We start from the raw sequence: 14,012 nt of genomic DNA, 5'->3' as shown, positions 1-14,012 counted from the left end.
TCGAAACTAAAGTTCAAATTGGCTCATGTTAGTAAATAGACATACTTATCACTCAATTTATTTGATAGTGTCTGTAGTTTTATTGTGAAGAACAGCCATTTTAAAGTAGCCAAACATCCAGTTTTTGTGAAAGCTGAATATTTCATCATACATTGGATAACATTAAATTTTCCCCAAATGACCACTCTTAGGAGTCAATTTAAAATTTGTTGTAAAATTTCAGTGAATTAAGCATTATTAGAAGAAATTATTGACTAAAGTTAGGAGACCTTAGTTGAAACTGATATAAGATTTTGGCTGATAAAATAAATTGAAAGAAACTATGACTAAAAATATTCCCCAAAGAAACAATGTTCTTTGCATATAGCTCCATGTGCAGATTAAAAAATATATTTTTAAAAATACTCCAACCTTTTTTCAGGACAAAACAGAAAGCGAACATAGCTACAAGTGATATAGCTTTGGCATTAGGTCAGTTCCATCTTAAATATGTAGTAATATACACCCTGTAACTATAAGTCACATTTTAAAACAATTTTATGAAATTTATAGAAATATGGCTTAGATTTTGGAGCTATTTTGAGTAGCAAATGACTTGCTTTACTAAATTCAGCTTTTTTAAAAGCACATTTCTGTAATCAGTCATTATCCCTATTTTTATCAGAGAGAATCATCAAAATGTCAAGTGAATTGGCCCAGTTTCCTTGTAGATGATTGGTAGTGAAGCCAACAACTGTGCTCACTGTTCTGTGATGCTCAATCTTGTGCCCAGATCCCTTGGCCACAAGGCTTTTTCACCAATATCCAGTACTTCCACACATTTTTCTATAATCCATTTAAAAACCAGATGCCATCAAATGGAATTTTTCTTGACTATTTGATAAAAGTTAAACTTTCCAGGATCTCACGAACTTAATTTCTTTTTCATCTCTACTAATGTTAGCATAACATCACAAGAGACATAAAGCATCTCACGAAGGGTCTTTATCCAATATTAGTTGCCCCTAGCCCTAGGGTCCGATACTGAAATTATATAATATGTGTTAAGTTGGGTTGACAAACGTCCAATAAAACCCACATTTTGGTTTTTTGGTTAACAAAATGTAACACACTTCACTATAGCTTCAAAACTCTCTAACATCAATGTTTCTCAATAGATTTATGTTGGACAATCTTATTACTGAGAGACTTTAAAAATATTTGTTATACTGGCAAAAACACAATCTGGGTTTCCTATTAAGGTGCTCTCTGCTAATTTTCCGTAGTCTTGTTATACCACGTCCTGCACACTACCTGGATTTGAGGAAGATTGTATAAGGGTTCAAATTCTATACTCAAAGTCAGTAGCTGATGTGAAATGATACAATTGTATTACCCAACTCAAACTGTTAGCATAATAGTCCTGCTAGAGTGCGTAATACCTTAACATTATATCTACTTCCCAGCCCCTCCAATGCACTAAAATGATTAAGATTCCCAAGTGTGAAATTGGAGTTCCTTTTCTTAAAGTAAAACCAACCTAATCATTGAAAATAAAATGATTTTACCATGACTTTGTATAAGAGTGACAGGTACTAAGACTCATAGTTTTACAATTCTGTATGTGTGTGTGTGTGTGTGTATATATAAGCATTAACCTTAGAACTTGTCACTATACTATTACTTATTTTTAATGATACTTCTTTGCTCACAAATCATTTTAGCCCTACTCTTTAAAAATTGCCTTTAGAGATGACCTGCCAGTCTGAAAATAACATGACCCCATTCTCTGCTGTCTTAGTTAACTTAACCAAACTCTAAGATACTCTACCTGATCATACATATTAATAATCAGATTTTACTTCATTTGACAAATACATTTTAGCAGTTTCTACAGTCAATTTAGCCACCTAGGAAGGATGAGTTTCCATCACTGAGAAGAGGAAAGAGAAGACCCTCAAATTGAAGGTAATGTTCAGTCCCTTGCCATCTGAACATTGATGACCCAACCATAGAATTCTTTAAACTCTGTGACGATTCATGACCCACATGAACTTCTAATAAAATAACACATATGATATTTTTCCAGAGGAGAACTTGCCTTTTGTCACCATTCACATTCTGGTAAGCTCTAAGTCCATTCCTGGCAGTAACAACCTTTAGGCCACATGAGCATGACATGTCAACATATCCATCCTTCACTGGACACCCTGATACCACTCTCAAAAGCACTATGTAGACAATGGAGACCTACCACAGAAATGATCCATTTCACCTCCTGATAGTAGCCTCTCTAGTTACTGAAGCAGATCGTACAAAAACACAAGAGATGTTCCAGAGATAAATCTCCCCATGTAGAAAAGAAAAAAATCAGCAAAAGTCAAGTAAAATTTTCATTGTTAGGACTCAGTTTAAATAATTCCTGTAACAATGATAAGAGTGCATAACTGATATACTTGTCTGTGGAAGAAATGGTCTTAATAAGGTGACCGTTAGTTAAAATACATGCAAACTCAGGACAGAGTTAGTCTAAGACTGCTTAGACTAAGCAGTCAGGACCTCTTCCTATTGAGAGAAAGTGCAACAAAAGAAATAAGGATGATGCATTTAAATTGTTGTTCCTTTCCACACCCCCACTGCCAGCTGGCTATTGACTTTTTCAGGGTTGGTTTTGTTCAGAATTTATCACATTCTTGACTGGGAAAATAGAAGTAGCATATCTTACATGATGTTAGCATAAGTGCAGTCATAATAAGTGAGTACTAAGTGAATTAGCAACTACTCCAGTATTAGTTGGTGAAATGTACATTCTGGTTGAGCATATGAATGACCTACAATGTGGTTTACATTCAAGATGGAAAGGAATACGGAATATTTTTCTGGACACATGCAAGTTTGTGAGTAGCTGTATTGGTCACTCGAATAAATAATTTTAATTCCTGAGAGGATAAAAGCAGTGCCCCTCTAGTGCTGTATATTAAACCAGCTTAACTGTTAATCGCCGTCATCTATTTTACTGATGAAGAAATTAAGGGCAAGGCATTAGTTGACTGTTGGTCAGGGACAAAGTCTACAATAGACCCTGGCTACTCTAAGGCTCCTCATTGCTTTCCCCACCACTTCATGCTGCTTTTGGGTGCACAAAGTTATTAATACAATGTTATCCATGCTTACGTATAGAAAGGTAATTTTCCACATCAATTCAGATCTAAAGAAAGAGGCCTATATACCACTTCAGTTATCTTTTAGCTTTGTGATCTGATTTCTTCTGAACAATTGAAACATTACACTGGTACAAAGACAAAGATATTAATTTAAAATTTAATTGTAATAAGTGATATTTAATGCTCATGTCTACTATGTGTTGGTTTGTGTCTTAGAAACTCAAATAGGCACAGCCACTTTGATTCTATTTTGAAACTTCTGCTATCTTTTAATTTTTAGTCTTTTATTATTTCTTGCTCTTTTAATTTTCAAATACATATAAATATTCCTTTGCTAACTAGCTTCTTGGCAACAAAATATGTAGCACCTTTAGAAAAACCAAATTTCATTTCTGATGATAATGGCAGTGAATTACTGCAATAGATCAGGAGAAGTCCAATAGTATCTAAAGACAGAAATCCTTTCAAATGAGGCAGGGGTGATATAAATTGCCAAAAGCCAAGTATGTTTCCTTGTGTGAATAAAACAAATACTCTTCAAAGTTTAGGTCCAGTGAGAGGAGCAATTTATCATGTGTAATCGCCTGTTTTCTCATAAGAGAAATACAGTACCTCCCCAATGACTGTTTCCCATTTCTCTGGATGATCTGGTGGAGGTGCAACAATGCTTTTTCCAGAGGCATTTGGCTTCTGCAATGCATTTATATTTGTTTCAAATGAATCAGAGCTGCTTTCTCTATCACTTTCCTTGCCATGGTGTGATGCATGGGAAGGGATGTATAACCATAAAGTCAGACCACCCTCAGGGATTTTCACAGCACACAGCTGACCGATCTAAATTGTGGATCTTTATTCATGAAAAAAGTTCCCTAAGGGAAAAGATACAGCTTTATGGCAGCCTGAACTATAATGGATGTTAATCTGGTATTGATAAATATACAGAGTGCGGGGGAAACAACTCACAGAGAATCCACTATAAGTTCTGTGGTTAGGCTTCATCCTTTATTAGGTAGTGAATAAAAGACAACTGATGCTTACAACTCCAATTTAAAAGACCATTTAAACAAAAATGGTTCCGTAGCGAAGTGAGGCAGAAGGGATCCAGGTATTTCTGAGTTTTCTCATATGGCTGATGGAGAAAATATGGCTGATTTGTTTGTTCCCAGCAAATCATTAAAGACAGTAATGCCTTGTGACCCAGGACCCTGTATATCCCACAGGCCCTGATTTCTGGTGGACTGGCTCATTCACTTTGGTGAAAATGGGGAAGAACAGCAAAAGCACATTTCAGGGAGATTGCATTAATTAACACTAAGTTCTCTAACAGAAAGTGAGGCTGTATCAGTTGTAAAGGTTGTTGGATAGGGATTCAGGATGACTATGGAAAATCAAAATATTTGACATAGCAGAAAAGCGAAACTGAAGTTCAAAATGGTTAGAAGCTGGTCACATGGGATACACGCAGAGCCCCAAACAGCAAACTTATGGGCAACTATCCACCTGGCTGAACTAATAGGGTCTCTGTAGGTGAAAAAGGAAACACTTGCTAAAACCAGAGAATTGAGATGCTGGTAAATGCAAAATCACCAGATACTTTCAAAAGCAAATGTTAATGCTAATCAATATATTTAACCAGAGAAGCATGGTTTGAAATTCTTTCTACCAAAATACTGATGGAACACATTATCTTCCTTCCTTCCTTCTTTCCTTCCTTCCTTCCTTCCTTCCTTCCTTCCTTCCTTCCTTCCTTCCTTCCTTCCTCCCTCCCTCCCTCCCTCCGTTCCCCCCTTCCTTCCTTCCTCCCTTCCTTCCTTTCTTTTTTTTTGTTTTGGTTGGTTGTTTAACAAAAGATATATAAAGCCAACTGCTTTAAAGATTAATTTATATGACAAATTTCTATAGCTAGATGGTGGAGAAGAACTCCAAAAACCATGTATAATGTTGAGCACCAAGCACGCTATGGGTGTTTCTTAAATACAAAATGATAAATGCTAAATACCTATCTCTCAAATGGTTTTCTCTTGATTCTTTATACCTCTCCAAGGGTTACAACACTTTAAGAGCAGTTTCAGGAAGGCCACACCCAATCCTTCCCTATATTTTTAAATAGTCTTTACAAAACCTTTTCAAAAATAGTTTTTTCTCTAAACCTAAATCATGTATGTTTTGTCATAATTCTAAGTTTGAATGTCATTTTTCTTATTAATACAACAGACTGGCTGCATCAAACCCCACCATATTGATAGGTATATGTTAGCTTTCTATGGGAAAAAGCAAATAGCCTTTATCACAAATTAAAGGCACAGCTATTTTTATGCCATTTGTTACCAATTTAATGATAACATGTAACACTGGGTGGTTATATAATTATGTCATATAGATTTTTTCTTTTTATAAGTTATTCTCTTACTCTTTCTAACATATATACAATATACATATATTTATATATACCCCTGATAAATCTTGTTTTAAAGGTAAAACATCAACTTCTTTCAGCCTGATGGTGAATATCAAAGGCTGTTAGTATTTCACAACTCCACTGGAGAAATAATTGTCGAGTGGAACTTACCAGTATTTTTTAACACTATGTCATTGGTGTGCAATTAACTCAGATTCATATTTCCTGTTGTTAATAACATTAAATATATATTAATTGTTTATATCATGTCAGCAGGAAATCTAAAAAACAAGAAAAACCCATAAAAATAGCTAATGCTTAATTCTACCATCATACTTAAAGCAGAAACCTTTGCCTAAGAAACAACCCTACTGGTATGATATAAAGGGGATACTGCAGAGATGTAATATTCTCTGTTTTTATTGGATATGTACTAAATTCAAGATCTTTACTTTGCATTATCATTCTAGGTTATGATCCTTCATCCTTGAAACAGAAGAGTTGTACTGATTTCTTTCTTAACACCCATGATGCATGGGTTTATCTATTTGCAGACAGAGGTTCATTATAAACACTTCCCTGTTTCCAGCAATATATCTTCAGGGTGGGAAGTTAGTACTTTGTAAGAAATCACCTTTATTAATACCTCCCCCATCTCTAAGCTTAGCTCTGCTATATCTTCAAGCCATACAGGAGGGGAGAATGCTGACCAGGGAGACCTCCATGACACCATCTGGTGTATGTTTATTTTTTGACTGCTTATTGATATGAAATAGTTGTTCATTCTACCTTTGCAATTCTTTAAAACCTAGTGGCATAGATTGAGACACAGCACTATTTTTTTACAAGACATCTACTGTATCTACTTTTGTTGGGATAAATACCCAGTAATTGCTGTCATAGCAAGAGGACCAGCACGGGTAGTACTATTCACAGTGTTGCTTTTGTTTTTGTTTTTTTCCTTTTTTGTATGATTTAATCTACAGAGTAAATTATTTTATATACATTGGAACCGGTTAATGCCCTTAGACAATGTATAGTTGTTTCATAAAGCAGGAAAGACAATGCAGAGGGAAATAGGTACCCAAAAGCACAGTCACAGAGGCTTCAGAAGTTCTAGATACCACTACAAATCAATGCTGGAGATCACTTCTAAAACAATCAACATTCAAGAGGAATGCTTTAATTTGGAGAAAATACCACTCCCTCCCTCCCACCCCCATACCTCCCCCCCTTTTTTATAACCTTTTCAATTCACTATCAAAAGTCCTGGCTCTTCAGATATACTTTAAACTATAAATAAACACTGCATAGTTCTCTTTGTTTGTTTTGTTTTTTGTTTTTTGAAAAATTATTGCAGTACAATTACTCCTATTTGGAATTTAGTAAGGAGCAAACAGCACAGGAGTGTGGGCGGTCCGAATGGGTCCAGGAGCTGGCCGCAGGAGTGCTGGAGGAAGCGCAGAAGTCTGGAACAGTGTTGCTGCTGGAGCAGTTCGAAGACTGAAGGGGGAACTCACAGCCACTGCTGCTGCAGCTGCTGCAGCTGCTAGAGGATTTGGTAGAATTCGTGGCGCCAATGGCTTTGAAGGTTCTTTTGAAAATACTAATTTTACCTGCAAGGGAGAAAAAGTATTGTAAAAGAACAACAGCTTTGGAATCCGTACTTAAAACCCAAAATGGTAGGGAGCTTTTAAAATATAGCAGTAAACAACTATAAAGAAAAAAGCTTCACACTTGTGAACTGACAACAAAGAAAATGGGAGGTATAGAACATTTTCCTTTTGGAAGAGTTGGAAGATACTTGAAAATGGCCAACCAGGAATGCTTGAAAAGTCCTCCAGAAAAGTACTCAGCAACCTTATTTTATTTTATGTTTGTTGAAAATTATGCTTTCAGAGGAAAGTATTCATCATGAGAAAATATAGAATATTTGTATCACCCTTTACACATACATTAACTATTAAAGAGCATACATTTCTAAAGAGATTTTTAATGCTATCAAATGCCATTGGACTATCCAAGTGTGTAACCTGGGTTACACAGAGAATGTTGTTTCCAGTTGTATGAAGCACTATTCGAAATAAATAAGAACAATAAAATTCCACTTTCAATAGAGAAATTTTAAAAACAACCAAAAATTCCTTTTCTCTGCTAAATTTTGACATGTTCCACTTTTTCTTTGTGCAAATGGTAACCACATTTTCTCAGTCCTTCTCTACAAAGCCAGTTCATTCTCTGGCTAGTAACATCACAAAATACCTGTTCTCACTGAGAGAATGTTCCCATTTGTGGAGTCAGTAACATAGTGATAGTGAAGAAGAAGGGTTTAAATACTAATAGCAACACAATTCTGACTACTCTGTTTATTTAAGAACCATTCACTCGATTGTCAAAAGCTGCATCTATGCTGGACAGAGATAGCATTCAGGGTTATGACTAGTGGTGCTGAGGCACTGTGCAGAATTCTTCGCCTCCCAATCCAGCTAAAATTGTGTCTTTACAGAAAAGTAAAGTAACTTCACTTTTTTAAACTTTTATTTTAAGTTCAAGGGTCCATATACAGGTTTGTTATATAGGTAAACTTGTGTCATGGCTTGTTGTACAGATTATTTCATCCCTCCAAATTGAGAAGGAACTTCTCCCTAACTCATTCTATGAGGCCAGCATCATCCTGATACCAAAACCTGGCAGAGACACAACAAAAAAGAAAACTTCAGGCCAATATCCTTGATAAACATCGATGCAAAACTCAACAAAATACTGGCAAACCAAATCTAGCAGCACATCGAAAAGCTTATCCACCACGATCAATTAGGCTTCTTCCCTGGGATGAGAGGTTGGTTCAATATATGCAAATCAATAAATGTGATTCATCATGTAAACAGAACTAAAGACAAAAACACATGATTATCTCAATGGATGCAGAAAAGGCTTTCAATACAATTCAACACCGCTTCATGATAAAACTCTCAATAAACTAGGTACTGAAGAAACATATCTCAAAATAATAAGAGCCATGTATGACAAACCCACAGCCAACATCATACCGTATGGGCAAAAGCTGGAAGCATTACCCTTGAAAATCGGCACAATACAAGGTATCCTCTCTCACCACTCCTATTCAACACAGTATTGCAAGCCCTGGCCAGGACAGTCGGCGAGAGAAGAACATAAACAGCATCCAGAGAAGAAGAGAGGAAGTCAAACTATCCCTGTTTGCAGACAAAATGATCCTATATCTAGAAAAATCTATAGTCTTGGCCCCAAAGATCCTTAAGCTCATAAACAACTTCAGTAAAGTTTCAGGATACAAAATTAAATAACTTCATTTGAAGTTATTTGTTCATTTGAACAAAATGGGCAATGCTACTAAACCAACAGGACAGCTTGTACTGGGGTCTCATAATAGATAATCGCAGTTTTCCTTTAGTTATGTTTTCATGTGTCAGCAGCACATAATAGCATCAAATAGTAATAAGATCTATTTTGAATAAATGTTTCAAAATGCACAATTTAACTTAAATTATACATCAGTTGTTTTTAACTTTTCTTTGAGCTCTGAGTCTCTTCGATGAAAGCTACGGTCACTTCAATCAGAAACAAACTAACAAAACAAAATAATATACATGTTCATCAATATTCATCTACAATGTCAAGATGTTTCACACAGGTTTCCTCTAAAGTCCTACCAAAATATCCAGGTCAGGACATTATAATAGTATACTTACTAATATAAAAAGCTTATTTGCAGTCATGGGAGAGGAAATACCTACAAAGTATTTCCTGGGTTTTATGCAATGTCCTTGAATGAATAATTAAATAAAATAAGCTACACTTTGAGACTGTTATTCAAAATCCAAAATTGTTGAGGATACCAACAATACCAATACTTTGTCTCAAACATATTAAAAAAGATATACATGAATTTGTTTCTTCCTGACCTTCTTTCCAAAAGTACTAACTTATATCAAGACCAGATTTCATGGGATTACTTACTTGACTCAAAAGAGTTTGGTTTTTCTCTTTTCCCTATGATCTATGACAAACCTGAGCTCAACTCAAAAAGGTAAAAGGTACTGGGCTGTGGTTAAAGGTGGCAAAGTGCCAGAACAAATCAAGAAACCAATAATTCCATTCGGGAATAAAGGCTGGACTCTTGCCAAATGATACTCACCCCCAGTGGATGTGCTGTCTTCTGTAGTTTGTTGTAAGGACTGTATTTAGGTTTCGGGGGCTTCCCAGCAGCTCTGTCTTTGTGCCTTCTACTGCTAATGTGCTATTAAAAGTAATTTAAAATGACAGCTTTAAAAAAGTCATCTCCAAAAACCTGTCACAAATATTGCTTTAACCTGGGGAAAGATATTCATTATTTCATGCAAGTTTCAGAGAGACAAAAATAAAAGATCATGCACTTTTGTCCTGAGATTCTGATGCCTTGAGGATATATATATTTTATGCTATCCATATTTTATATATATATATATATATATATATATATATATATATATAGTTTTTTTGAGACAGAATCTCACTCTGCCATCCAGGCTGGAGTGCAGTTGCACAATCTCAGCTCACTGCAACTTCTGCCTCCCGGGTTCAAGCAATTCTCTGCCTCAGCCTCCCAAGTAGCTGAGATTACAGGTGCCCGCCACCATGCATGGCTAATTCTTCACATTTTTAGTAGAGATGGGGTTTCACCATCTTGGCAAGGCTGGTCTTGAACTCTTAACCTCTTGATCCACCTGCCTCAGCCTCCCAAAGTGCTGGGAGTACAGGCGTGAACGACTGTCCCCGGCCTATTTTAGTATATTTTTAAACAAATAGTAGTGTCTTTTTTTTTTTTTTATTTCCTAGCTTTTCTTCTTATCACTGCACACATCTCTTTTTCTGTCTTTTTTTTTTTTGAAAAGCATTTACAAAGGAAAGGAATGTCTAAAGGAATTTTACATGCAAATAAACAAAGATGCCCAGGAACGAATGAATTTATTTCCATACTAATGTTTATCCTCACATTTGTACAGTCAAATGTCAAACCCTTAAATTCTAAAGATAAATAACTAAGGTGCATAAAATCAGTAAAATATTGTACATATGTATAAAACAAAACACAACATGAGGGCTGGACCTTCAGTTGGCAATGTATAAATGATCGCTTTGGAAGGCTATTCATAGTAAAAATGAATACAACATGATTAGTCATCCCTTTTGCAGGTGGCTGCAAGAGCTAAACATACAGTACAACACCATATAATAAAACACATAAAATAAAAGAATAGCTCAGCATAAAATTAGTTGCAGCATGTAAATATCTAAACAAATAAAAATAGAGTACTGCAAATTGACCTTTAAAGAAAATCAACACTTTTGAGTGGAAAATCTGGTAGAGAAAAGATCTGATATCCCTTCTCCACCCACTCTTCATATATAAGAATAGTAAAAACTCACTGCCAACAATTTCTGAAAGGCTCTAGAATCTATTACATTTTAGTATTTCCTCAAGCAACTAAAATAAGCATAAATAAATCAGAACAGTGAAGGTAAGATAAGTGGGTTAACAGATGGGCAGATGGAGGGATGGATGAATAGATGGGTGGATGGGACAGAAAGACAGAAATAAAAATGAAGGAAGCACACACATCCTGCTTATAAGGCTGTCCCTTGTTGGTTTTCACTCCTAGAATACTTGCTGCTTACCTGTTTAAGTTGTGTTTCCGAGTTGACGTGCACATCACAGATTTCACAGTGAAATGTTTTATTTTGGAGGCCTGTATTTCCTTTATTAACAGGTCCTTTGCCTTTCACTCCTGCCCTAGGAAAGGCTTTGATGGTGCCACTTCCATTCCGGGCTTCCAGCATGGTTTTGTGCTTAGTACCTGTCAGGAATATTGAAAGGAAGGAAGGAAAGGAGGGAGGAAAGAAGGGTGGGAGGAAAAAAAATCTTAGCTAGTATATACTTTTAAGAAACAGTACAATAACAAAATTTGATGCCTCATTTTAGTGCAGCTTTTCCTGGCATTATGGGCAGAAGTATATACATGATACAGCAGACTGTAACAATGTGCCTTCATCACTTTACATAATGTTATTAAATTATTCATTTTTTCTAATGCTCCACATTACAAACAAGTGCCATTAGTATAGTAACGAAACTTTAGAGTCCTGAGGGGAAATTAAATGGGTGTGATGTCATTTCATTTCCTCTTGATACTAACAAGACATAAATGATACCTGACGAGGAAGAGTCATTTAGTTGCTAAAGGTATAGCTGGAGGTGATGTGTAACAAGCGTAATCAGTTTAAATATGGTGTGTTTATAGAAGTGGCACTAATTAAATACCCACTTTCTAAACAGAATACAAACAAGCTTTCTTGGCTATGCATTTTAGGTTCAGAGAGAGAGAGTAATAGTATAAAGATCTTAATGACTCTGAAAAACAAATCCATTTTAGAATAGTAAAGCCCACACTGGTGGGCTATATAAACAAATGACCAAGAAGATGAGGGATGAACTTGTAACCCAAGCATATACACGATGGATAACTGCTTCTTTTTAATAAACAAATAACATCTTCAGGCCTTCACACATCATTCATGTAGCTCTAATTGTCAACCGTTAACAACATTTGCGTTTTGTTTTCTTGAGATCACTGTAGTTACATACTGTTCATAATGGCAGTTTTCTCTCAGAATTTTGCTCAAAATTTCTTTTTTCTTAGAGTTGATAAGTATTCTTCATTTTTTTTCTCACTTGGTCATGTGTTTTTTCTGTGACATTTTCTTTTATAATCGTTTGTGTTCTTTCTGCCATTCTGATTTTAGAAATATTTGGTAGTAGTTTCCCCTGACTACTTGTATGTATTAGACTGTACATTCTGCAACCATTAAAGAAATGATCCTCAACTTCTGAGTTACAGACCAGCTTCCAAGACACTAAGTATTAATGAGGAAAACATGTTGTGAAGGACACTCGAGGTCACTGCAGATGACATTATATTAAGTAAGGGACAATAAATAAGTTAAACAGGTTTCTAGCCACATGTTTCCCTCTTCAAAATGATTACTTTTTACTGAGTCCAATAGAAAAAGTAGTCATTCTTACAACCTAGATGGCCTATTTTAATTATCCATATTCTTATCCATTCTTATTAAAATGTCCATATTTCAACACATTAGAGAAAGGAAAAAGTCAATCTCTCGCAGGAAGATTGGAGGAACTGAAACGTGGAGCCAGAGAACTGCTCCCATGTAATGACTGTGATGCTTCACGGGAGCTTATTTTCGGTCACCTCCTTTGCAATATAGTGAGCACAAATGCTTTCCACTGCAGCTGCAAATGACATAAGTGGGAGCTGAAGATGACATAAGTGGGAGGAGGGCAAAGAAAAGAAGAAGTCCTAGGGAGCAAGAAACAAAATACGTAGATGATTATAAAAACTTCTTTATCCGAACAGATGATTTTATACCTTTTTTTTTTTTTTTTTTCTATGCAGCTTCTTCAGTGACACTGAGAAACATTAGCAGGGCTAGTTTAGTTTAGGAATGCCTAAGAAGTTAGTAGGAGATTGACTGTCATCCTGATTTTCTTGAGGCATTCCAGATTCACTTTTGGTTAATATCGTCTGTGATTGGTAGCTGGTGTTTCATAGGTGGTAAGCTGAATGGGTCCAAATACTATTTTAACTTATTCAATAATATTTAAGTCATTTATGTTGATTGGGAAGGAGAAAAGCCAGGCATAGGTGACTTGTCTCAGCATTGAGTATTAAGTGTTCAGGAGATAATGGAAAATTTAGGAGATTTGGCCCCAATAGTATGGCTCAGCAATAGCAGGCAAAGATTCAGAAAATATGGTGCTTCTCAGAATATCTTTGGCAAGCTAAGACCCATCTATGTCATGTTTCTAGAGGAAGAATAGAAATGGGACATATATGAACATTTTAGAAACACCCATCTTTTCAGAGTCATTGGGTTGTTAGAATTATTATTTAAGCATAGTCTCTTCATAGAAGCTAGAAAAGATAGGACAATTAAATATACCCATATGTTATAAACATACACTTACACACACATGCACATGCACACACACACAGGTATACATATGATTATGGCAACATTGGGGAAGGGAACTTCAGCTAGTAGCTTTGACTCTAGGGTTACTACTCACTATTAAATGGAGTAGAACTGTTATACAGTGTAACCTTATACATTTAGTAACATATTGTCAGTCATAATTGAACAACTATTAGATAGTTTTATAAGATCTTAAAGCTTCAGTAGGCAGTAAGGGTAGCAAAATACAGCTAAAATTTAGTGAAATATATTCTTAATTATAAAGCATTTACATTTATGAGATAAAATGTGCAATAATATAAACATAATTAATATTAGAAGAACCCCTTTGCATTAAATCTGTAATACGTTTCAGATACTGTGCTAAATTTTTTACCTACTCACAGCTATCCTATGAG

At 35.5% G+C, this 14,012-nt stretch overlaps 1 protein-coding gene across 1 annotated transcript in view; it reads right to left on the bottom strand.

Moving 5' to 3' along the window:
• Window positions 1-6,694: 6,694 nt before the first annotated feature.
• The window catches only part of ZNF385D (zinc finger protein 385D), a 335,927-nt gene continuing 328,609 nt past the window's right edge, over window positions 6,695-14,012 (bottom strand). Inside the window, exons 6-8 of the mRNA XM_015132246.3 lie at window positions 11,239-11,417; window positions 9,719-9,820; window positions 6,695-7,157 (exon numbers count right to left, since the gene is read on the bottom strand). Of these exons, the coding sequence (XP_014987732.1) occupies window positions 6,924-7,157; window positions 9,719-9,820; window positions 11,239-11,417 (515 nt within the window). The 3' untranslated portion in view covers window positions 6,695-6,923. The remainder of the gene's footprint in view (window positions 7,158-9,718; window positions 9,821-11,238; window positions 11,418-14,012) is intronic.

This window comes from Macaca mulatta, chromosome 2 (genome assembly GCF_049350105.2).
Source record: "Macaca mulatta isolate MMU2019108-1 chromosome 2, T2T-MMU8v2.0, whole genome shotgun sequence".
NCBI lineage: Eukaryota > Metazoa > Chordata > Mammalia > Primates > Cercopithecidae > Macaca > Macaca mulatta.
This window is presented reverse-complemented; position numbering and strand designations above follow the sequence as displayed.